At 33.7% G+C, this 27,391-nt stretch overlaps 1 protein-coding gene and 1 long non-coding RNA gene across 3 annotated transcripts in view; one reads left to right on the top strand and one right to left on the bottom strand.

Moving 5' to 3' along the window:
* Positions 1-27,391, bottom strand: part of LOC134238638 (uncharacterized) — a 182,945-nt gene that overhangs the window by 134,271 nt on the left and 21,283 nt on the right. The gene's annotated exons all lie outside the window — the stretch shown is intronic.
* LOC134238636 (brefeldin A-inhibited guanine nucleotide-exchange protein 1-like) lies at positions 51-26,999 on the top strand. Its single transcript, XM_062720759.1, is given in 38 exon segments — positions 51-289; positions 3,686-3,716; positions 4,145-4,280; positions 4,508-4,654; positions 4,891-5,070; positions 5,161-5,214; positions 5,440-5,491; positions 6,483-6,608; positions 7,155-7,274; positions 7,546-7,678; positions 7,770-8,011; positions 9,271-9,447; positions 9,774-9,971; positions 10,147-10,333; positions 10,565-10,676; positions 10,794-10,828; positions 10,922-11,092; positions 11,321-11,405; positions 11,852-12,014; positions 12,139-12,293; positions 12,426-12,554; positions 12,912-13,070; positions 13,184-13,319; positions 13,461-13,598; positions 13,961-14,130; positions 14,460-14,611; positions 16,332-16,504; positions 17,772-17,932; positions 18,039-18,169; positions 18,379-18,508; positions 21,310-21,584; positions 21,725-21,809; positions 21,958-22,075; positions 22,289-22,431; positions 22,775-22,949; positions 23,162-23,300; positions 23,507-23,624; positions 25,646-26,999. Coding segments are annotated over 38 exon segments (5,295 nt in total). The 5' UTR covers positions 51-165; the 3' UTR covers positions 25,781-26,999.

Raw genomic sequence — 27,391 nt, 5'->3', positions numbered from 1 at the left:
ACGATATTTTTTATAAGCAAGTCTGTACCACCCGAAAACATGACCACGTGATCACAGCTGTCATGGTGGACAGAAATATGACGAAGGAGGAACCGGGTACAACATACCTGTTTAATTTCATAGAATTTGACATGCTTTAATGTGGTCAGATGTTTTAATGTAAGAATGACAGCCGGCACCAAGCCACACGATATGTTCCTAACCCGTGCATTAGAGAAAATACTTAGTGACAAGGAGATCAAAAAGTCATATCATTCACAGCTGAAAAAAGCTTGTGAAGTTGCTCTAGGTAAGACCCAATGCAAATAGTCTACGTTCATGGACTTTCATGCTGCATACTAACTATATGCATACAATTTAACATCTAATTTTGGGCGAAATAAGGATTAGATTTTTGTGAAATGAAATCTACTATAGTCCAAGTGGGGTTGTCTTAAAAATAAACATGACATGTTTACTTGAACCAGGGATGCATATTGTCAATATATATGTTCCTTATAGGTCCCTGATTGACCAGGTTGATTAAAGTTTAATACATTAATGGCATGGCTGTTAGGATGAGTGCAAATACCTATATTGTAATATGTTGACGGTGCGACCGTTATGGCGAGCGCAGATATTTATTTTGTTATAATTTAGATCGGGCTCGTCAAACTGCACATGACATTTGGTACGTCTAGACTCTGACATCAAATGACGTTGTATGTAAGTTATATTTCCAAAAAGAAGCCTGAACAGTGCTGAAAGTAAATGAAGAACGTTAATTTCGTTTACTATTTATCTTCAACATTTATCCAATTAAATCAGGGCATGTTTACTTTAAGTTGAACTTTTGCTGCTATTCCCGCGAGAACGTACTTTAACAAGTGATGCATTGTGGGTCCAAATTACTGGGTCAAAAAATTCTATCGAATGAATGTGCAGTAGTCTGAATTTTCTCTTCGCGACACTCGCTGCGCTCGCTATTAAGCCATCCTTAAAAAATTGTTTTTTTGCGGTAACGCGACCGACTCACCAAAATCCGACTGGATTTTTTTTATCGGTTCAAAAATCTTTCTTTTTTTACGTATCCATTTTCCGTTCTTATCTGATTGATATTTTTTTTACGTTTCGGTTACACCGACGCTTTATCTTACCCCCAGTACTATTAAAACGTCTTTGTGATCTACAAATTTAGAGATGGCGTCCGAGAAGGTTGCGGGATATATTGACTCTATAGTAATAGTTCTGTCAGTTACAGTAAATTTTAAAGGAAAATCATCTTAATTACTAGGCAAAAAAAAAAAGAAATATTGTGCGTCACTTCCACCTTACAGATACATGGTATGATGTTTACGAGATCGCCACAAAATTGGTGGCAGACAAAATTCCACGTGGGATGATTGCGGATTTGCAGCTAATTAATAAACTATCAAAATCTTAAACCTCGTAAATATCACACCCCCGAAACACTAGATTAGTGTGGAGTCAGTTATTTGAGGTACGTGGCTGATGAGAGTCACTTTCTTAGAAAAAGTTTGCCTAAAAAGAACTGATGTGTTCTGATATTTGAGCAATAAAAGATTGAATTCATTTAGAATGCTTTAATTTTCCTGTTTGATAAGTTAGGTGAAAATTGAGACATAGTTAATACCTCTATATCATCGAAATTTATTTCTGACATTTTGTCTCAAAAAAAAAAAAGCCTACCTACCTACTCACACCTAAAATGATGAGGCGCGTTACCGCAAAAAATAAATTTTTTAAGGATGGCCTTAGTTCAGTCTCTTCAACCCACATATCATGATATTTGGTACATCCAGACTCTGGCGTCTCATGTCGTTGTATGAAAGTTGCATTACCAAATCAAAGCCTGAGCAATGGCTGTGCAAATTGAAATGAAGAACATAAGATTATTCCTTTTGAACTTTTGTTGTTTTCTAATCTGGGACTCCTCTGACTCTTACCCCTGCTTTAAATTTTTTGACATGTGGGTGATGTGCAGAGGAGCCATGTCTCCCCTGCACATGTCACAGTATATAAAGTAGTGGTAAGAGTCAGAGGAATCTCGTTTAAGTTGTTCTCAAATCTCAAGACAATCTAATTAAAATTAGATGTCAGACCTGCTCCGCTCGCATTCTCACTACACTAACATCTAACAACACCCGATAGAGGGTCACATCAGAGATCAAATTCTATCAACTAATCAAATTGTCACCTGCAAAATCATTGTATATTTGCTGAAGTGAATAAGTCTAGAGTTTTTCCGAATTTGACCTTTGATGTGACCCTCTATGGGATGTTGTTAGATGTTAGTGTAGCAAGTCTGTGAGCGGATCTAACACCTGATTTTAATTAAATTGTTCTCAAAAGAACATAGTGTGCAACAAGATGCAATTTGCAAAATATTGTGGGTCCAGAGGTTACTTTGAAAAAAATCATTTGAATTGATGTGCAAAGACTGAATTTTCTCTTTGACTAGACATTGCTTTCAGAGCTTGCAGTGACTAACTTACTGGAATGAATTATATATGTGAAACTCATTACTGATGTTATAAATAGTTGTAGAAGCTAGATGTTGTTAGTCACTGTGAAGACTTGTGTTAAAGTGCAAACTATATGTGTTGAACTAATATTGATTAATAATTATTATATAATTAGTCAAATGATCAATCAGATCCTCACAATCTTTAAATAATGATCAATTACCTTTAAAATTTTTCAAATTTTTAATTATGAAAACAAACTGAATAAGAATCATCTGTAATATCATATTAAGTTCTGCAGTGAAATGCATCAAAATGAAGCTTGAAAATGGCTTTGGGAAGTCTTAGAAAAGGTCTTATAAAAGTTGACATTTGTACCCTATAAAAGGAAAAAAATTAATACAGTAAGTGTTTCTTAATTATGAAAACAAATTAGCATGATATGACATACAAAGTGATTTGTGGTGTCTTGCAATGATAGCAAAAGCCTGTTACACTATGTACTATAGAATATATGACGGAAATAGAAGACAAAAAATACCAAATAAATATGAAAATCATGACAATTTCTCTGAATGCCTGGATACCTATCGTTTTTAAACCTAAAACATATTTGTTGGTCAATTTGCAATTAGAAAATGCATTGCAGATATCCCAATTCACTTTTTCTACAAAAATATTGGAGATTTGGCAATTTTCCCTATATACATAGTATGATTAAGCTTAATCTTAAACTTTAAAGAAATACTGTGGACAAAATTACATAATTTTGTAGATTCAGCGATACTTTTATGAGTATTTTTGATTACTTAATTGCTAATTTTATAAACCTGAGGATCAGACTACCTTAAATTTTACATTTCAATATAACAAGGGTAAATAAAATTTAGAAAGTTAAAATATTGTTTTGAGTCTGTAATGTTGAAGGATAGAAGTTCTGATATAGGCACTTTAATCATTAGTACGCTTGGGTATGATGGTAAAACCAATGATCTGAAATACCTTTTCACATTTCTCATAATACCTTCAGTTGAAACGTTTCCTCCTTGTCCAATTGAAGTAAGTTTAATGCATTGTTATTTCGACATATCTTCCTTCTTCAAATTATCATTTTTATGCATAAATATTTTTTATGAATATACTTCTAATTTTTATTATGGCATATATAAATAAGTGAGAAATTTTTTAAACACCTAAATATTTTTATTTTTGTTTTTCAGAAGAGTTAAAGGATGATAGCAGTTCTAATGGGTATGTTCTGGTTTACTTGACTTTCTAGATTTAATTTCTTCAATTCAAAGGAAAGTAATTACAGTGTATAATCAAAGTATGACTACCTTGTAAAAATTCAGTCGACATTGTAGTAGAATATAGGTCAAGACTTGATAGTTTTACTAGTCTGTTAAAACTTAACAGAGTTCATACTTAAAAAAAATATATGATAAAAAGAAAGAATGATTTTTTCATTGAAAGATTATGTATACCGGTACATGTACTATTGCTTGAATGTTCTTTGTAATGTATTGATGTTTCAAAGCTCTGGAGCTGATGAAATCTAATTCATTTCTGATTTTTTTTCTACTATCAACCTATTGACCGCAATTGGACCAGTGCTTAGGACAAAATTCACACATACAATTTAAATGGTTATAACATTAAAACAATACTTTTCTGTTCAGGAACCAGTCATCGTCAGCCTTGCCGCAGCCCAAGAAAGCAGGATTTGTCGAGGCAGACAAGTATTTCCTGCCATTTGAATTAGCTTGCCAATCAAAATGTGCCAGGATTGTCAACATAGCATTAGACTGTCTACAGGTATTGTCCATATATAATTAAACAAAGATCTGTAAACATTTATTAATTTGAAATTTTAAATCAATTTGATTTAATGAATGTGTGGAACAAAAGCATTTCATTTGGTTTAAGATTAAGATTCAGTATGTTTTATTCTAAAAACTGATAATGTCATGCTGTCAATTTTGTGAGATTAAGTAATATTTTAAAAATTATGTAAATATTATCATGCTTTATTTACTGTACAGAAACTGATAGCCTATGGACACCTCACTGGGAGCACAGTGGACAGCACCACCCCTGGCAAGCTCCTGATTGACAGAATCGTGGAGACTATTTGTGGCTGTTTCCATGGCCCACAGACAGATGAAGGGGTGCAGCTACAGATTATCAAGGTCAGGGGGCAAATCTTGATAAGAAAAGGATAATGAAATTTTTGTCATTCAAAATTTTGATATTATAGCCCCATTATTAAATATTTGATGAGTGTTTCATTATTGTAACTATCACATTGCATGATGGAATGTTTAATAGGACTTGTATTATAAATGATGTGTTCGGTAACATTTCTCATTTTTAATGCACATTTATAAAATATATGACAGTCTGTAACATTTCTGTGTTTAAATAGGCACTGTTGACAGTGGTGACCTCTAACACCTGTGAGATACATGAGGGTACTGTGCTTCAGACAGTGAGGACGTGTTACAATATTTACCTGGCCAGTAAAAACCTGATCAATCAGACCACGGCGAAGGCCACCCTCACTCAGATGCTTAATGTCATCTTCTCAAGGATGGAGGCTCAAGCCGTAAGTGTTAGGATGAAAAATTGATTTTCATTTAAATGAATTAATCAGAAATTGCTTTTGATTTTAAAACATTTTCAATTCTTTTTCAAGGCCCAGGAAGCAAAGGAAAGGGAAAGAAGTGATAGCAAGAGTTCTAAAAAAGAGGTGAGAAATTTGTTACATTGTAAGTTTTGTTTTGTAATCTTTTAAGCTAACCTTGTATTGAAAATAAAATCAATCATGACCTAGCAAGGAGCTTTTAAGGGGAGTTTTTATATCAGATTCATTTGTCATAAAAATATGGTATGTTTAATTGTGTATCAAAATTTACATGTTTATAAATCCATCTGTTAAAGGAGACTACATTTACATATTTATTTTGTGTTTTAGGATGCAGGAATAGATATGGAGGAAGGAAAACAAGAGGAGGAGACAGAAAAAGGTGAGTTAAAACAGAAATATAAGCATCAATACAAAAATGATGAGGGGATGATGGTCTCTTCTTCTTCTTTTTTATGGCGTCGGGCTTGCCTGATCGTCATCTAGGGATCAGTCATGCAGGTTTACGCGACCGTATGTGTCAGTGGATGCATCCGCAATAGAAAATAGCAACAGCTATAAACCAATTTCTTTTAAAACGTTCACAATGAACAATAGCTTGAATATAAAATTAAATCAATTGTATCTTTAATTAATATTACTACAAAACAACGATATGTTTAATTTTTACGCAAAAAAACGTTATGGTTGTTGCGGATGAATTTTATGAGAGGTGGTTGTCGAATATGACATGAATCACATTTTTGGACCGATTATGTTTCAGAGACGTATATGTCTCTGAGTAATACAAACAAATTTAAATACGGTAAAATAATTACAAAATAAACACGAATACAACAAGACTATAGAGATTGAATTTCTTAATGTTAGCTTTACTTTTACGATCTTCAATCCAATTTTAGCCGAACAACCTACGATATTAAAGTAATGCCTGTATTTCAGAATTATCCATTTCCTCCATTTATTATCGTAAGTCGATCATACTTGTAACATTAGAGTCATGGTTGTAGTTAAGATGCAATCACTATACAACAGAACAACACTCTGACAATGGCAATTAATTAAAATAATTTATGAAACCCTTCATAAGTCTTCGATTGACTGAAAAGAAATTACCTGGTAGATTGATATAGAGGATGGACATTTCTGACGATGTCTGTGTCGAACCCTATAAAGGACACAAGGCGATCAGGCCCTATACTGTCTTTGTGTTAAGACTATTTTTTTTTTTAATTTTATCATTATGTTACCGGAGTCACTCACTTGACCTATTTGCAGATCTTTTGAAATTGTTTTTCTTGTTCGACGCCATTGAAGCCTTTCAGGCTTTTGATTTTTTTTTTTGCTGTTCTGATAATAAATTGAATTTTTAGAAGGAGATGATGAGAGACATGAAACCACTGAGGAGGAGGAGAAGGAGGAGTCACCTCTAGAGGTTGTACAGGAAGTTTTGGAGGAAATGATTAGTCAGGTGACTGGAGAGGACACGCCCAACAAAGGTATGATTGACAGCTGTGACCTTCACTCTAGAAAGTAGTGGAAGGGAGTTTTTTGAGGTGGTTGCTTTTTTGCTGTGAATGCTTCAGAATCTTGATTTTCAACTAGTTTTATCTTCATCAGCTTTGATAAATCCATTGCAACAGTATGGTGCTTTGAAAAGAAGTATAAACATTCTTTTAGAAGTTGCCCTTCTGTCCTTATCTTCTGCATTATTAAATAATTGAATTTTAGAATATGTTGCTTTATATTTGCAATGAAAAAAGATGTTCTGAAATCTATATACCAATAGCGTATACATGTACTTCAAAGCTTGAATAAACATTATCAGCTTCAATATACATGATATATATACGTACATAGCTTATATTAAAAATGAACACAAGTACTGTATAGCCACTTTCAAAATTTGTATTTAAGCATGTTTATCCTTACCTATAGAATTATCCTTTTAGATTAGTCTCAAATATGAATGTTAATGCTTTAAAAATGCAGAACAAGCTTTACAACTCACAGGATTGTATTTTTGTGAATTAACTTTGGTGCAGAAAATACAGACCAATTGACACCTGAAGAAACTGGTTCTCCAACAGAAACTGGTAGCCAGCCAGAAAGTTCTGAGCAGGCCCCACCTACAAATATATCTGATAACCAAGACAATCTCAGTGGTAATCGGGACCTTTCTTTATATTACAAGCCTTCTTCCTTAGTTTTATTTATAATATTTATAAATACTAATACACAAAGATTTTATAAGCATGATGTTTTTTTCTTTGCATGAAGATTTTTTTGGCTTAGAATTTCTATGCTGATTTCTTATACCTTTAATAAAAATAATAAGTAAATTATTATTTTGATTTCCATTTGCAGTTTAGAAAAAAAATATCCAGAAGCAAAGCAGGGTAATCAAATTGACATTATAATGTATTAATTTTGCAGTATCTGGCAATGTGGACGGTGAGGTGACACAGGGGGTGTTTAGTCACATTCTTCAGAAGGATGCCTTCCTTGTGTTCAGAAGTCTTTGTAAATTGTCCATGAAACCTTTGGCTGATGGACCACCAGATCCAAAGTAAGAATCAAAAGACATTTCAATTACAATTTTAAAAAAAATCTCTGTTTTACAAAAAATATTTCTTTAATTAACTTTCTTTTTATTACAGGTCACATGAGCTTCGCTCTAAAGCCCTTTCGTTACAACTTCTATTATCCATTCTACAAAATGCTGGACCAGTCTTCAAAACTAATGAGATGTTTATTAATGCCATAAAACAGTACTTGTGTGTGGCTTTGTCCAAAAACGGGGTCAGCTCAGTCCCAGAAGTGTTTGAGCTGTCCCTGGCCATATTCCTCACCCTGTTGTCAAACTTCAAACAGCATCTGAAGATGCAAATTGAGGTAAAATATTCTATAAGCCATTCATGGAAAATATTTCATACTACATATTTTATTGACATCAGCAGGTTATTACAGCAATTTTAGAATAGCATATTTCAGGTAAGGAATATATTACTTACCTGGGCATTTTCAAAGTACTGGTATTTATTTGATCACTTTGTTACGGTAAAATATCGTAATACCGAGGGCATTTCTTCCAGTAAAACATCGTTTGGAAAACGTGTGATTGTATGGGGTGTATTTTTACCTTCCATCTCCTTTTTATGCTCAAATTCTTAACCAATATGCTATATACACTTAATTCATTGATACATGTAACTTTCATGTCTATTTTTGTTTTTCCATCATAGTAAAAGCATAGTGCACAATTTTTAATAGAAACTTCGACAATCTTCTTTTCATTGCCGCCATTTTCTGCAACATATACTTTCACTTTCGTTTCTGTCCAGATAATGCGTTCGTGAAAATTTCAATGTCTTCGTAGTCATAGTCATTTCTTTATAAACAACAACCAAAATTCTGATTATTTTATTCTCTTTGTATTCAATTAAAAGTCATTTCTAAATAAACAGCAACATTTTTTTATTCAAATAAAAAGGTCAAAGTAAATAGACAAGCAATCTGTCAAAATATTTTTTTTTTAATTACTGAACAGAGGTCAATTAGCACAGCAATTATCGATTTGTATTTCTGCTGACAACTGAGAGGTAGTCCTAGCCACTACCCAAGCTGTTAAAACGTTTGTAGTGGAGTTCAAATTTTGTCCTAATGATGTTTGATACCCAAGCTGTTAATTCACACAGTTTATTTGCAAACGAAATTACACATTATGTGTACCTGTGTACAACATATAATTATATGCATAATATTAAATGTAACCTTTTATTTATTTAATTAATTTATTAAACTAAGTATGAAATAAAGAATAAAAGAATTAAAAAAAAAATTACAGTGATAGATAAAGAAGAAGCTAGATTTATGAGTTAACTTTAATGGTTTAACAACGGCTTTGGCACGTCTCCAAATCTACTGGGCTCGCTGGAACAGTCCAGGTGGGTGCAATCAAGACTAATCACCTTGCCCTGTAAGTTTCTCTCAAAGCACAGGTGTTCCAATGTTTATTTAGTGTCTCATGCAACACTGTGTGGACAAAATTTTTATATTTATAGTTTTGTTAAGAAATGGTTTTGTGCTTTGAATTTACAACGTAATAAGCGTTCTATCGTATAAAACCGCCCTTAGCCAACATAAACTGTAGATTTAGACATTGTGAATTTCTGTATATCTTGGAGACACCAAGCAGTTCTTTTGAGCACAAGTGGATGGTCATTCAGGCTCTGACAAGAATTTGTGCAGGTTTGCAGTTTTTTTCATGAAAAAATATTCACGGAGCTTACAGAACTTGTACACTAGTAGTAAAAAAATTAACATTGGTCTGAAAGTGTGCAATTTTATGGATTTGTATACATGCAACTAGTCAGAGATTTTAGGAATCTTTAGAGAAAACCAGAAATTGAAAACGTTCTCATTTATTTGTAAACTAATTTATTATTTGGTAGATGGAAACATATGACCTTATTGCAGCTGGTATACATGTAAATAGACTTTTCGTGATAAGTTAAATTGTTACTTTTATGCAACCAAGCTGTGATATGTCATCTTGTACAAGTAAAGATAATCAACATTATTTAACATTCAAGTTGGATTGAAGAGCCTGAAAAATTGTTCTGCTGGATATTACTGAGTATAACTGACCTAAAGTGCATGAGTAGGGCACAAAATTGAAAAGATTTCATTAATTAAGAGTTTTGAAAATAAGTAATAATGTGTACTCTTTATAGGTGCTACTCCAATTCAAGAAAAGAGCATTAGAATCAAAGGCCTGGAATGCTTGGTGTCAGTTCTGAAGTGTATGGTTGAATGGAGCAAGGATCTTTATGTCAATCCACACTCTCAGTCCAATTTAGGTGAGCCTTCTTTACTTCTTTACACTTCTCACCAAAATTGTCTTTGTGATAGCTACATATACACATGGATTATCTTAGCCTCAATCTGTGATCGATTGTTTACTTGATTAGCTTAGTTACATTGTATTATCTGGGTTGTTGTCAATTAAACATGAAAATGACTTTTCTTTTGTAGGTCAAGAAAATATGCCCAGCACAGAGACAGACAGTGACTCTGGGAAGGGTACTATGACAAGTTATGGCAGTGTGAACTCACTGAATACCAATGATGGTGCACAGACACCTAGTACTCCGCTAGATAATCCTGAACAGTTCGAAACTCAGAAACAGCAGAAAGAGATAATGGAAACAGGCATTGATATGTAAGAAATAGCCACTTACATTGAATGTGATACTCTGATACAATGAAATGCATAGGGGTCTTGAGATAGAAAAGCTATTTATTTTTTGATAACTGATTTTTCTGAAGTTTAGAACAAATCTCTGTCAATTTAGCTAGAGTTATTCCCCTTTAAACAGCACATAATGTTTATGTTTTATACAGCACAGTTTGCTTTGATTAGAGTACAGTAAAGAATTTATTTATTTTAAAGGTTTAACAAGAAACCAAAAAGAGGTCTGCAGTATTTACAGGAGCATGGGATGCTGGGAAGTACCCCAGATGATATTGCTGAATTTTTTCACTCAGATGAAAGATTAGATAAGGTTTGTCAAACTTGCTTTGCTAAGCAATTTTTAAGGAGATTAAATAGCTTTTTTGACTAAGAGAAGATTTTTGAAATGCTGAGGAACTTTAATTTTGTGATTTTTGTTTATTTTTAGACTGTTATTGGAGATTTTCTAGGAGAGAATGAAAAGTAAGTTGCTAAAAACTTTTGATCTTCAACATAAATCCTATTCACAGACATTGAAATACAAATAAATTTGTTTATTGTGTAAATTTTCTTCAGGTTCAACAAGGAGGTGATGTATGCTTATGTGGACCAGCTGCGCTTTCAAGAAATGGACTTTGTATCTGCCCTGCGAAGATTTCTAGAAGGATTTCGGCTACCAGGGGAAGCCCAGAAAATTGACAGACTGATGGAAAAGTTTGCTTCTCGCTACTGTGTTTGCAATTCCAAGTATGTCACTATCTATAAATATTTTTTTTCGGAAATGCATGAAAAATTCTATAAAAGAAAACACCTACATGTGTATTTGTTATTATGTCAAAATAGTAAGTTAATATCTGTTGCTAAGTTTAATCAATCAAAACGAACAAACTAATTTGCAATAATGAACAATGTTTTCCATGTAAAAGTTAAAATACTGTACATAGTCATTAATGTTGTTAATATTATCTTTTTCAGCACGAACCTGTTTGCTAGTGCCGATACAGCATACGTGTTAGCTTACTCCATCATCATGTTAACCACAGACCTCCACAGTCCACAGGTAAACATCTTCTTCTTTTCCATTTTGTTTTCTCCTTTCCGTCTCGGTAGATCTAAGTGGGGAGGGATGGGGGAATTATTTTTGGTGCAAGTTCTTAAATGATTGCTAAAAAAAGTTGTCTTTTCATAAAGTAGTGTTTGGTTTATGTTGAGTTTTACACAGACTGCTAGATATAGAATATGCAAACAGTTACAATTCAGGGACCAACCCCAACCCTCCCAAGAAAAAAATCTGTTGAAATGCATAGCTGTAAATAAATATTCTAGATAATACCTTTGGAAAATGTGACTGGAGCTACCTGTACGTACATAGTACAAATATTCAGGTTTTAAAAGTAATACTGGGATTTTAGAATATGCAAGATGTACATCTAAAATAAAATATCCAGTATGCTTTTATTTCTTGCACACAGGAATATCTATTATGGAGCTATTTGTTCTCAATAGGTAATCCATAAGATGACAAAGGAACAGTATATTAAGATGAACAGGGGCATTAATGACAGCAAAGATCTTCCTGAGGAATATTTATCACAGATCTATGATGAGATCGCGGGGAATGAAATCAAAATGAAGGTTGTAGGTGGAGTCAAACCAAATAAGTCATCTCGTAAGTTCATGGTTTAATAGTTTTCTCTCCTAATATTCTTAAATGCAGAGAATTAAACTGATTGGAATGGTATGTTAAATGCTTCATTTAAATTTTTGAAAACTGCAATTTGATTGGTTGCTAGGTGACATCACCAGTGACAAGCAGCGTCGTCTGCTGTATAATGTGGAGATGGACAAGATGGCCAGCACGGCTAAAGCTTTAATGGAGAGTGTCAGTCACGTCCAATCAAACTTCACCAGTGCCACACACTTTGAACATGTTCGACCAATGTTTAAGGTCAGAATTCTAGTTTCAGTGCTGTATGTATTCTGTAATAGATATACTACATCTGTTCAAGTTATTGTCTTTTTATTGAAATTCCATGTGATAAATGTTGTGAATATATGAACTTGTATTGACTTCTGTCAGATGGCCTGGACCCCATTTTTGGCTGCATTCAGTGTGGGACTACAAGACTGTGATGATTCTAACATTGCCACTCTCTGCTTGGATGGAATACGATGTGCCATTAGAATAGCTTGTATATTTCACATGGAGGTGAGTAGAGTAGAACCAGAATTTTTGTTGGTCAGTAGGAAAATTAAGTTAATCGTTGCTGGTACCAGTTTTAGTTACCATTTTACAAGTACCATAACTGAACTGTTTGAACAGAATGTTTAGTGAGCACAGGTCAAAATTATTAAGTCCAGAACCAGGAAGCCAGCCATTTTTCTGTCCCAAATTATGCTATTTAATTGAAACATGTTTTACATATGCATAGTAATGTCTTTCTAGAAAAAAATCTAATTCATTCTGACACACTGGTATACATGCATGTCTGTAAGCAATATAATTCTAAATTCAATAAAATTAAATTAGGATTTGTATCAAATAAATTCACATTGTTCATTTTAGCTGGAGAGAGATGCATATGTGCAGGCTTTAGCCAGGTTTACCCTTCTCACCGCCTCCTCATCACTGACAGACATGAAAACCAAGAACATTGATACAATCAAAACCCTCATCTCTGTGGCTCACACAGACGGCAACTATCTGGGAAAATCCTGGCTAGAGGTAAAGGTCATTTAATAAAAGGACTAAGCAATACCTGAATGAGAGACCATATGTTGTCTTTGTTATGCTCATCAATGAGAATTTAAAGTTGTATCATGTGATTTTAATTATAGATTGCAAAATGCATTTCACAACTAGAACTTGCCCAGTTAATTGGTACTGGAGTGAAACCAAGGTCAAACAAAGGTCATCATAGGGAAAGGGAAATACATAATGCAGGGCATCCACTGGAGGCATTTGACCCAGAAGGTAAAAAAAAAAATTAAAAATGATCATGTCTCTTTAGCTTCTTTTCATCCATAAATTGGTATGTGAGTGATCCATGGATGGAATTAAAAAAAGCGATGTTCTGGAGTATGTACACATGGATATCTTATATACATTTTTCAGTGATAGCTAAGGGTGGTCTGGACTCTAAGAGACTGGCAAACCTCCAGGAGCAGATGGGGGAGACGAGCTCTCAGAGTGTGGTGGTGGCTGTTGATAGGATCTTCACAGGATCCGTCAAACTGGATGGAGATGCCATAGGTAAGGAGCAACTAATGTCTAGTCTATAATGTATATTATTTATTATGATGGATTCCATATATTACACAAGTACATGGCCGTTAGACCCTTAGAGAACAATAATTCACCAATGGACTTTTGATGTAGAGAATTTACATGGCTTTCAGTACCATAAAAATAAACAATTAATTTATTCTGCAAATGGTACAAACATGTACACTGTACATGGTCATGTATATTTGAGAATCTGCAGTACTTTATCTGGAAATGTGATGTTAAAAAAACTTTTAAAGATAATTTAGTGTTAAATAAAATTTATACAAAATATATTCTCTACCTTTATTTCATGACAAGACATGCAATTTTTCACGTTTTACTTGTAGTGGAGTTTGTAAAGGCTCTTTGTCAAGTATCTATGGATGAACTTTCCAATGTGAATCACCCACGGATGTTCAGCTTGACAAAGATAGTAGAGATTTCCTACTATAACATGGGGCGTATTAGATTGCAGTGGTCAAGGATCTGGCAGATCATAGGTGATCACTTTAATAAGGTCAGTATACACAACCAAGTCATGAATTTCAAATTCTAAAAAGTTAACATCAAATTCACATGAATTTTGTGTATAAAGAACTTTACCTCACACATATATGTACATGTATGTTTCCATAATGTTCTTTTCATGTGAAATTCACAAGGCAAAATAATAAGAATAAAAAATTTCTCTGAGACATAAAGTCTGTAAATTATTTAATTATTTTTTTTATTCTGAAAATAAGAAATGGATATGAAACCTTGCTAAATATGTATGCATATGTTACAATTCATATTTTATGCCTTCATTGAACACCCTTGAATCATGTTTGTTTTTGTTTTTTCCAGGTGGGCTGTAATCCCAATGAAGACATTGCTTTTTTTGCTGTGGATTCCCTGAGACAGCTTTCTATGAAGTTCATAGAAAAAGGAGAGTTTGCCAACTTCCGCTTCCAGAAAGACTTTCTCAGGCCTTTCGAACATATTATGAAAAGAAACAGGTCAGAAGAAGTGCTTTTAGGCTGTGAATCCCTGTACATATTCATATTTATAATTAGTGAAAAGTAATGTCATTAGAACACCATGTATAAGAAAGGGTCTTGATTGCTTATTACATGTATTACTGTATATACTATCCTACAAGTCTGTTGTATTTTTTCAGCTTATATTAGGGGGATTGACTCTCTAAAATACCAGTATTTTTATAACTCACCTTTAAAGTCGGACAATGAGTATTGTTCCAAAATTTAACTCCAAAAAAAAGGCTGTGTTAACCGGGTACTCGATCAAACGTCCGAGTATCGAATACTAAAATCGGTACTCGATTACTCGGATGTATATTTTTGAATGTATCTAAGCTCATTTATTAATGCATTAAAACATTGGTTTTGAAAAGTAAAACATTCATTGCAGTTGTACATACTGTAATTAGGGTTTCCTATGCCTTTAAATGACCGTTATCACCCGTGGCAGTGTTTATACAGTAATTATCGTGACCAAGCACCTGTTACCTGGCTTTTCTCACCTTTGGCTGTCTTCTACCCTTATTTTTTGTTTGCTTTAATGATTTGTTTTCACTGAACATCGTTTAAGGTCTATCATGTTTAAATAAATTAGATAATTTAGTCAATTCTCCAAGAAGCCGTAAATTCTCGGGAAAAGAGACAGATGATATTACACGTGCGAACGGATTGTTGATATGGTTGCGTTTGATTGCATGCCAATTAATTCAAATGGTTGAAGACAAAGGCTTTAAAAAAATGATGTCCATCGTTGATCAAACTACAACATACCGTCCCGTAATACTATAAAATATAGGATCGAAAAACTGTACTTAGATCGTTAATCCGCTCTGTTATAGGAGAACTTGATCAAGTTGATACTGTACATGTAGCTCTGATGACTGATCACTTGGACGTCAAACACAACCGAAGAGTTGCATTACAATATACGTAGCCGATTAGGCCTAGAAAAAAAATATGTTTGTTTCCGCTTTCAGGCTGAAAAAATATAGGGTAGGTAGGTAGGCAATTTTTTTTTTTTTTGAAAAAATTTTTTTTGCTTCTTTAATCAAAACGTGTATAGAAGTAACATTAATGACAAAAGAAATGGTGTTTTCAAGCATTACTGTGACTTAACTTATAATAGAAAGGTGACCCAAACTTCTTTCTATCTTGAAAAGCTTGCATAGTCGGAGGCTATAATTCCCTGGCTGAAATCTTGCACATCATGGGACAAAAGCATTAAAAAAATATTTAGGGTCGGCACTATAAATTAGGGTCGGTCGGGAAAGCGGAAACAAACATATTTTTTTTCTAGGCCTTATTATTAAAAAAAAATCTGTGAACTATTTATGCTTTTATTCCTTGTGTTTATCTGATAAATAAATTAGACTTTAAAAATGTTACATTAAATTCTGTCGGGCATGAAGTGTTCATAATTATTACATCAGATTTACCGGTACGTGTAAATCTCCCATCGGAGAAAGTGGTTGTATTTCTACAAGAGTTAACAATGTTTTACAGTTATCAATGTTACTTGTTCATATTTATTTACACTTTTACCGAGTACCCGTACTCGATTCCGAGTAATCGAGTATTAAAAATTGACCGATTTGACATCCCTAGTGAGTATATATGGTGTAAACAATCTTCAGCACAACTGTCTTTAGCAAACAGAAAGAGTTTATAGTAAAAGTGTAATTTTAAATTTCCTTTACAGATCTCCCACTATAAGAGACATGGTGGTCCGTTGTGTTGCTCAGATGGTAAACTCCCAACATGCAAACATTCGTTCTGGCTGGAAGAATATTTTTGGAGTGTTTCATTTAGCTGCTTCTGATCATGAAGAAAGCATTGTAGAGCTAGCATTCCAGACCACAGGCAGAATTATATGTAAGTATGACTTTGTTCCTTGCATTTGTTTAATTGAAGTCATGAGTCTGATCATGAAGAAAGCATTGTAGAGCTAGCATTCCAGACCACAGGCAGAATTATATGTAAGTATGACTTTGTTCCTTGCATTTGTTTAATTGAAGTCATGAGTCAAAAATATAGCTCATTATTCTGAAGAAATTTGTCAAATATACATGTATATTTATGTGAAAAGCTTGTTCACTAAGTGTGTAAGTTAGTAGAAATTGGTTTATTATAAATGCACGTACAATACCTTGTACTACAGTTGCCAGCAGTGGTGTTGTCAAGGGATCAGATGACTTCACCTTCTGTAAAGGTAAACATAGAGGATTTGAAGTGTGTGCACCCATTCACATTTGTTCCACTTCAGATTGTCTGCTCCATTAATGATACATCTCTTCAGAAAAAATCTAGGATTTTTATTTCTTGCTTTTCATAAATTTGATTGCCCCTGTTTGATTTTGAAATCTTGAGTCAGAAGTTTAAAAATGAAGCTTAAAAATAACTTACCACAGGAATGATATGATTTTGTTATTTAGTGTTTCCTTGTTAACAAACTGAGTCTTTGATTTTTTATTTTTTCCTGAACATAAGGAATGCACTTCTGCACTAATACCTGTAGTACTCTGTGTATAATTTTCTAAAGGTAGACAGGTTTGATTTTAAACTGATGAGGTTGAAGTGTAGTTATTAGCATCTTGATTGTTTTTTTCTGTGGGAAAAGTTCATGTATTATTGAGGATACTATTAGTTATTGAGGATTCATACAGGGTGTGAAATGGAAATCCGTATTGGGCGAGGCGAAGCCGAGTCCCAATACAGATTTCCATTTCACACCCTGTATGAATCCGTATTAGGTCACTAACTGACTGTGTAACGAATTTATCCCGCTGAAGACCTTTTTCAATATGAAAAAAATATTTGTGCATATTATGAAAATATTACGTTTTAATCCAATAACAATCAGCATAAAATATCGTAACGGTAACAAGAAATTTAACTAAACTACCTACGTAAACTGTTTCTTTGCTGCCATTTTTATTTACAATAACAACGCTTCGAACGGAATACTTTGCCTCGAAGACGTAATTTTATATATTTTAAAAAATCTAAATTTGTCTGAAGCGGGATAATGCACTCTTACATATACCTGTACTTTGAAGATAATTTTATACAAAAAATAATTTTCATCTATGATATCGACTTGTACAGAGCATTTAAAAAATTGTTTGATTTATATCTGCAGCCAGCATATGTGAGAAACATTTTGCTTCCATTATCGACTCATTCCAAGATGCAGTTAAATGTCTTTCTGAGTTTGCATGTAATGCTGCCTTCCCTGATACAAGTATGGAAGCCATTAGGCTGATCAGGAACTGTGCAAAATATGTCGCCGAAAAACCCCACGTAAGTAGAAAATCAATATACAAAAGACAAAAAATATATTTTCTATGTATAAGATGCTTGTTTTGTAAGTTGGGTATATTTCTAATATGTTAAGTTCTTGTTGTAGATGTTCAAAGATCATGGAGGCGAGGATCTAAATATTCCAGAGGAGGATCGTGTGTGGGTGAGGGGGTGGTTTCCAGTGTTGTTTGAACTGTCTTGTGTAATCAATAGGTGTAAACTGGATGTTAGGACCAGGTAAACAAGAAAGTGTAACAGAAAGGGATGAAAAAGTTATTTTTAGAAATGTTTCTCAATCAGTGTAATAATAATTTGATGCATTATCGCTTAACATTCAATGTTAGATTTTGCCTATCTTGAAATTGACATACACTGTACCTGTACATTTATGTACATAAAGATGACCTCTGTACTCTTTAGTGACCTCTGTATGATCTGACTTTTAGGGGATTAACGGTGATGTTTGAGATTATGAAGACCTACGGTGAGAGCTTTGCCAGCCATTGGTGGAAAGATCTGTTCCAGATTGTGTTCCGTATCTTTGACAACATGAAGTTACCGGAGCAACAAAACGAGGTCAGCGTAAGTCAGTCTTAGTCTGGTAGAGGTGATCTACTAACAACTTACTGAGGGTGCAGGGTTTTGTGGCACTTAACTTCACACAGCTTTTGGCTCACCCTGTAGATATGTCATAAAACCACAGCTTTGTCCTTGGGTTATCTGTGTTGGACACTTTTTGTAGATGCTAATACATGTAGGTCAGGGTTTTACTGCATAAATTATGAAGGAAGTGGGTATTTTTTCCTATAGATAAAGAACATTTTCTTTTTTTTTAAATGCTAATAGTTAGAAAAAATGTAGATTTAATTTTTACCTTGTGAAAAAATTATGAAGAAAGTGAGTATTTTTTTTTTTACAATAGATACAGAACCTTTTCTTTTTTTAAATGCTAATTGTTAGAAAACTTAGATTTAATATTTACCTTGTGGAAAAAGTAAAATGTAAAAACCATGAACTAGAATTTTTTGAAGGTTAAGAAATGGCCTTTAGCATATTTTGCTTTCAAATATAACTTAGTTATTAATTTTTTTCATTCAGTTATGTAATATGTATGTAAAAACTTCATGGACATCATATGCAGAATATTGTTTAAGCTGAAGATAAATTGCATTTTGTGAGAATGCTTCAGTTTACACTTGCATCATATTCTTAAAGAGATTTTAATGTCACATGCATATCACTTATACATGTACATATCACTTGACTTTTTTGTAAGGTTAAACATATGAATAATCTTTGAAACATTTCAGATTATTTTCATGTTAAAAAGTTTTTAAAATTATGTTTTTATCATAATTATTTGAAGTGCTAAGATGCCAGCTTGAAAAAACCATGAGGGTTTGTTGCTAAACAGTTTTCATATTCTTGCTGATCTCTTTTTGCAAATACATCAAAGAATAAGCTACAGTAAAGATGAATTAATTGTTATTACAGCACTTTAAAAGCAAGGTAACGTAGTCATTACACTGTGTGCTCAGTTTTCTGACTAAAAATGGCATGGACACTAAAAATGCTCCTTGATTACTTGTCTATCTTTGTAATTGAAACTATGTGCACACTAAGAAATGCTTTCTAACACTCATTGGATTGATACATAGAGTTTCAGTATTTGATGTTTTGACATATTAGAAATAAGTGGGCATTCCTTGTAGCTATTTTCCTTGACTCTTTGATTACTTCATATATATTGGGTATGAAACCTTTTAGATTAGAGCTTTAGGAAATTAGACTAGGGGTCTTTTACTATTTCCTAAACAAAATCAGATTGTATAATTTTGATTTGTTAATATCTATTTTGAAACAATCGGTACTGTAACAAATATTGTTATGAGCAATGAACTACTTAAAAAGTAAATCTTAGAGAACACTTTAGGAACAAGTAAATTACACAATGCATTTAAGAAATTTGTACCATAATAGTCAATGAAAAGTTCAAAGAAAAACATTTATTTTATATATTTACCTTTCTATGACAGCAAAACTATGCATGTCTACTGTTTCTATGACAATGTGTTTTTTCTACCTGATTTTATTGGCCTTGTTCTTTGTCTTTGAACCTGGCAGGCAGAGGAGGTAATTTTCTTTCTTCATGCATCGTGCAAGTTCTTTTATTCCATCTTTTTTTTGATTTTCTTTGACAGAAAAGCATTGTATGTATTTATTGAAAATCTGAAAACTGACAATTTTTTTTTAAAAATTATACATATTAACTCTGCTGTGAATGGAGCAATATTTAATTTTCTTTTCACCCTTTTGCTCTTTGCTCTTGTTTTTTGGTTTTTTATGTTGGTTATGGGAATTTGTCAGGTTTTTCTGAGGCAGATCAAACCAATCCTTAAACAATGCTATAAATAATTTTTAAAGCAAGGACTTCATGGTCTTTTGTCTCCCATTTTCACTGAAAGTTGGGGATATTAATTCCGGTTTGTCTGTCTGTTTGTTAGTTAAGTTCTCTTATTTTGTGTGGGCTATGGTGGAATGTAGGTTTTCAGGTAAAAGTCACCATAAATTAATTATCAGCTGATTGTGCAACAGCTGCTGAGTTATTCTGTAATTCAGTCATGATTTTATTTGGCAGTGAATAAAACTAAAAGCATGCTCTGCTTATTATGCTGCAGTCTCTTTAGAAAGCTAATACATGTAATATCATATTTAAACAGTGCAAGACATATCGGCTTGTCTTTGTATGGTGTTGATCGATGTTCATGTATGTTAAATGTGTTTAAGTTTTAATGGTTAGCATAGCTTTGCCTAGAATGGCACAAAGAATGCCCCAATGTAGAATTATGTCAGGTATAATTTTAGTTTAATTATGTCAGTTATGATTTTATGAAAAATTGTTTTACAATTCATTAGAAATTAATTTGGTTGAATTGCTTCCTAAAATACTAGATATGTGGAAATATTGACGGGCAAGTATAAGAAAAAGTGTACAGTTCAGCATACTAAGTGTAATTAAATCTGGTAACTTATAAATACATGTTCATCTATTGATACTCACAGGTGGTCATTACATAAATTAAACCGTTTAAAATTCTGTATGCAATGCAAACAGTTTTATTCTGGATGATGGTGATAAATGAAAAAGCTTTAAGTAATAAACATTTCCTATATAAAATTTACATCTGCAGTAAAGATTGTTCTTAGATTTTGCCTTTAAGGCCTCAGTGGTTTGCTAAGTTTGCTAGAATTTCATTTCTAACTTCCACTTTTGTTAGAGATTGCCATTGATAGAGAAAAATTTACCCTATTGGCTACCCGATGATGATCTCACAGTCTATCATGTTCTGAAACACTCTTTTTTTTTCTCCTTACAGAAGGCTGAGTGGATGACGACCACCTGTAATCACGCCCTGTATGCCATCGTGGATGTTTTTACCCAATATTACACCATCCTCAGTCCTGTGTTACTGACTGAGCTGTACAATCAGCTCCACTGGTGCGTGAAGCAGGACAACGAACAGCTGGCCCGGTCTGGGACGAATTGCCTGGAGAACTTGGTCATCTCTAACGGGTCCAAGTTCTCACCCGAGGTCTGGCACCAGACCTGCTCCTGTATGCTGGATATATTTAGGTCCACTATTCCAACAAGGTAAGAAGGACAGAGTGAACCGAAAGTTGTCCTAGAGAAAACACAAATATGTGCAGCACTTATCAAAAAAATTATTGGCAATCATTTTAAAAGTACATGCATGTGATGAGAAATAAGTATCATAATGGCATTTATTTCAGTTTGTTAACATGGAGACCTGATACAGCAGAGTCAACTTCTATGGTGTCCAGCCGAGACTCAGAGCTTGATGCTGATGAAAGTCAGGTAAAGTCATCAACAATCTGAATAAGAGTGAGATCAGTCAAAATTACAATCTCCACATAGAACAACAGAAGAAAGAGGCAATTGAGAATGTTTTGGCAAATGCAGGACCCCAATTTTATGTAGTAATATGTAAAAATCTTACTTTTAGGATGCAGTTTCCATGGACAGCAGTCATGATAGCCGAGGACTAGTGAGGGCAGACAGTAACCACAGTGTCAACAGCACAATATCCCAGGATTCCAGAGACCACAAAATACCTCGTTCTAGTGAGTACAGAATTTTACAAAATAATTTAATATTGTCAGTAAATTGTAAAGTAGCATGTAGAGAAATGTTGGTTGATGCAACATACACCTTCAACTCTGTGACAAGTCTTTTCATTTACTGCTTCCATCATTATACATGTATTGTATGTTAGGAAACAATTTGTCACTCAAACAAGCTCAGGAATAAAAGCTTTGATATCTTTTACCTTGTAGAAGTGTCATCAGACCAGAAACTGTTCCAGGGCCTTCTGATTAAGTGTGTGGTACAGCTAGAGCTGATCCAGACAATTGATGACATTGTCTTCTTCCCAGCCACAAGCAGAAAGGAGGACGCCGAGAATCTGGTGGCTGCTCAGGTATAACACTAAAGTTATGACTGTCAGGCACATAAAAATCTAGTGTCTGCTCAGGTATAACACTAAAGCCATGACTCTCAGACACACAGAAAATTGTGAATTTCTGTACATTACCCGCTAGTGACTTCTATGATTGGGAGGGTCCCGTATAATTCTGCATGTACGTGTAGTAATTCAAAGCTTTAAAAAATAAAACAAGTCACAGTAACATCGTTATAGAGGGTCTGTTCATGTTATTTGTTGAAAAGGGGGCTTGGGTCTATTTGCTTAATTAAATATATATATTCGATAACATTTATTAATGAATGCATGATTTTCATCTGTTTTTATTTCTCTGGATCAGGGAGGATCGACAGAGGATTTACAAGATGGCAGTCAGCAGAGGGAGGACCAGGGGATGTACCAGTTCCTGGCCTCGGACCAGCTCTTCCTCCTGGCTGACTGTCTGCTGGAATCCCACAAGTTTGCCAAGGCCTTCAACTCCAATCATGAGCAGAGGAACATTCTCTGGAAAGCTGGTATGTAATTAATCCCTGGAAGTCAAATGAAACCACTTTATATTCATTCTCCTCCTTCATCCAAGTAATACATTTACATGCACACTATTTGAATGCATTCTTCCTTCCTTCCAAGAAAATTATTCTGTAAGAACAATATACTTTTCCCAACTAAAATTGAAATTGAAATACAGGATGTACAATATTTATATGTTTTATTTTTCCTTATTTAGGATTCCGTGGGAAAGCCAAACCGAATCTTCTGAAGCAGGAGACACAGAGTCTGGCCTGTCTGTTCAGGATTCTGTTTAGAATGTATAATGATGAGTCCAGAATGGATGCATGGAAAGATGTGGAAAACATGCTCATTACGTAAGATTTTTTTTCGTGATGAAAATCTCTAACTTATAATGTCTGTTAGATTTTCTTCCTTGACTTAAACTAATTATGTAATTTTAAACATTTTTAAGACTATTGATAAAAAATTGTTAATTTTTGCTACTAAATGATATATTCAGCATGCTGGTTAATGATTTCATTTTGAACAGATCTTGATATTTAACTTTTGACTTATTCAGGGTTTGTCGAGAGTCGTTGGAGTACTATCTATCACTTCAGTCTGACAGCCACAGGGAAGCCTGGGGGAGTCTAATGATTCTCCTCATCACCCGCCTCCTCAAACTAAAAGATGATAGGGTAAGTCATAAACAGGCTCAAACTCACAGATGATAGGGAAAGTCACTTACAGGCTCAAACTCACAGATGATAGGGTAAGTCACTTACAGGCTCAAACTCAAAGATGATAGGGTAAGTCATAAACAGACTCAAACTTACAGGTGATAGGGTAAGTCAAAAACAGGCTCAAACTTACAGGTGATAGGGTAAGTCATAAACAGGCTCAAACTCACAGATGATAGGGTAAGTTATAAACAGGCTCAAACTCAAAGATGATAGGGTGAGTCATAAACAGACTCAAACTCAAAGATGATACAGTAAGTCATAAACAGACTCAAACTCGAAGATGATAGGGTAAGTCATAAACAGACTCAAACTCACAGGTGACAGGTTAAGTCATGAACAGATTCAAACTCACAGATGATAGGGCAATTCATATCACAGGTGATAGGGTAAGTCATGAACAGGCTCAAACTCACAGAAGATAGGGTTAATCATAAACTCCTCCTAAAATTCATAGGTGATAGGGTAAGTCGTGAACAGGCTCAAACTCACAGACCATAGGTGAGTCATAAACAGGCTCAAACTCAAAGGTGATAGGTTAAGTCATAAACAGACTCAAACTCACAGACGATAGGGTAAGTCATAAACAGGCTCAAACTTACAGATGATAGGGTAAATCTTAATCAGATTCAAACTTATAGTTGATAGGGTTAGTCATATGCTCAAACTCACAGACCATAGGATAAGTCATAAATAGGCTCAAACTCACAGATGATAGGGTAAGTCATAAACAGACTCAAACTCACAGATGATAGGGTAAGTCATAAACAGACTCAAACTCTCAGACGATAGGATAAGTCATAAACAGACTCAAACTCACAGGTGACAGGTTAAGTCATGAACAGACTCAAACTCACAGATGATAGGGCAATTCATATCACAGGTGATAGGGTAAGTCATGAACAGGCTCAAACTCACAGAAGATAGGGTTAATCATAAACTCCTCCTAAAATTCATAGGTGATAGGGTTAGTCATGAACAGGCTCAAACTCACAGACCATAGGGTGAGTCATAAACAGACTCAAACTCAAAGGTGATAGGTTAAGTCATAAACAGACTCAAACTCACAGACGATAGGGTAAGTCATAAACAGGCTCAAACTTACAGACAATAGGGTAAGGCATAAACAGGCTCAAACTCACAGACAATAGGGTAAATTTTAATCAGATTCAAACTTGTAGTTGATAGGGTAAGTCATACGCTCAAACTCACAGACCATAGGTGAGTCATAAACAGGCTCAAACTCGAAGATGATAGGTTAAGTCATAAGCAGACTCAAACTCACAGACGATAGGGTAAGTCATAAACAGGCTCAAACTTACAGATGATAGGGTAAGTCATAAACAGGCTCAAACTCACAGACAATAGGGTAAATCTTAATCAGATTCAAACTTGTAGTTGATAGGGTTAGTCATATGCTCAAACTCACAGACCATAGGATAAGTCATAAATAGGCTCAAACTCACAGATGATAGGGTAAGTCATAAACAGGCTCAAACTTACAGGTGATAGGGTAAGTCATAAACAGGCTCAAACTTACAGATGATAGGGTAAGTCATAAACAGGCTCAAACTCACAGATGATAGGGTAAGTCATAAACAGGCTCAAACTTACAGGTGATAGGTTAAGACATAAACATGCTCAATCTCACAGACGATAGGGTAAGTCACTTAGTTCTCGACAGAATTACTAATAATAGGATAAATCACTTAGTTCTCCTTAAACTCAATGATGACATGATAAGTTACTTAGTCCTCAAACTCATAGATGATAAGGTAGGTCATTTATTCCCCCCAAACTCACAGATGATAGGGTAAGTCACTAATGCCTCCTCAAACTCCGAATGATAGGGTACACTGTATGTCATATATTGGCTAAAATTTAATTTAATTTTTTTTCTTTCACCATGCATATTTACAAATGTATGTAAATGCTTTTGAACAAAATTTGGAAATAAAATGATGTTAAATATTTTGTAGTTTAAAGTTCATGCAGCAGCATATTACAACTTAATGTGCGATGTCATCATGTTTGACTTGAAATTGGAAATGAGGTCCACATTACGCAAGTTCTTCAGTCGAGCCGGCCACGTTTGTCACATATCAAGTAGTTAGCAGAGTTTTATCTTTATATCCATTGCCCAGGGCTCACAAGACAGTCCAAAGATCTTTCATTTTCTGGTATTATTTATGTTGAAGTGTTCAGCACTGCAAGTGCTCTCTTTTCGAAGTGCATTCATTGAATCCTTTTTTTTCAGAAGCCTTTGTATACAATACATATATATATTTGCATTAATTAATAAATCTATGTTAAAAAAATTAATATATCTTTTTACATCATGTTTAGTTAATTATTTTAATTTTGAAAAGAGGTTTATTAACAGTTATATATAATTTAACTTCAATCTTGCTAGGTTTTGGCTTTATTTTAACACTGTAGCAAGCTAAACTATTTTATAAAATTTAAACAGCAAATTCAGTGAAAGTAAAAAAGATGATTTACCAGAGAGCACATTCCATATCTTTTTTTTTTTAGAGATGACTAGTAACTGTGATAAATGTAGTTATCTCAAAACTTTGATTGTCAAGAGCACATGTATTACATAGCCAAAAATACATATGTACATGCAGATATTGACATATATAGCATTTCTGGTCTATTTGTCAAGAATCTAACATAAAATTAGGAATATGCTTAGCTTATAAACATTGATTAAATTATTTGATTTAATGTTGATTAAGAAGAGTTGCAGCTGATACATGTACTTCTAACTGAGGAGTTAGAGTGGAGATACTTTTTTATTATCAGTACGTGTGTTCAGAAAAGATTTTGTTGACCTTGAAAGAAAATATAATTAAGAGAATTGTCTATATATACTCAATCCAAATGTATTCAGTTTTTTGTTTGTATACAGTGGGGACCAATCATTTATGGCACATTTTTTTTGTTTTTCTGCTTTGATACATGTACATTTGTATACTAGGTATACATTGTATTTATTTAAACTGAAACATACTGTACTCACTAACATATAGTTCATTGTTTCAGAGAAATTGACTTTTCTCATATATCAGAGGGTGAAGCAAACATGAACATACCCTTATATCCTTCATAATTTTAGATTATTATTCATACAATTATAGAGAGATGTGTAAATAAATTGTGTATATTTCTCAGTCTGAAATCTCATGTTTATTGTTGTAAATTGCATTCATGTACATGTATCTGGTATGAATAGTTTTATAGCAGAATGTGATTTACTAATTTTCTTTTATTTGATATATGTATATTTATGGCTTTTAAAATGAATAAAAGCGATCCATCCTCTGAAAATTATTGAGTATATTTTTAATAAAATTGGTCTTAGCTTAATAAGCAGCTCAAAGTCAAACTTATCCGAGCTTATTTGTAATTTGTAAGGTCCTTTTTAATGTATTATTTTCAAATTGACATATAGCATGCTGTCTGCTCCCATTTAAGCTATTTGTACCCATGATTAGAAGACTAAAAGCTAGGTGTAAATTATCCAATGTTTTCAACTGTTGTTGATGTCCCTGGCATACCCAAAAGTACTGCAATGATTCCTTATAATTAAATTTATTTGTGAAATACAATTTTACATTAGATTGAAAAATGTCTAATAGATTTCAATTACAGGAGGCCTCCATTGTCAATGTTCAATAGTCCTTGAATATAAAGATACAAAGACAGCTGCAGGAGATTTA

The sequence above is a fragment of the Saccostrea cucullata genome, unplaced genomic scaffold, assembly GCF_032062105.1.
Source record: "Saccostrea cucullata isolate Sc308-1 unplaced genomic scaffold, CSIRO_AGI_Scuc_v1 ctg196, whole genome shotgun sequence".
NCBI lineage: Eukaryota > Metazoa > Mollusca > Bivalvia > Ostreida > Ostreidae > Saccostrea > Saccostrea cuccullata.
This window is presented reverse-complemented; position numbering and strand designations above follow the sequence as displayed.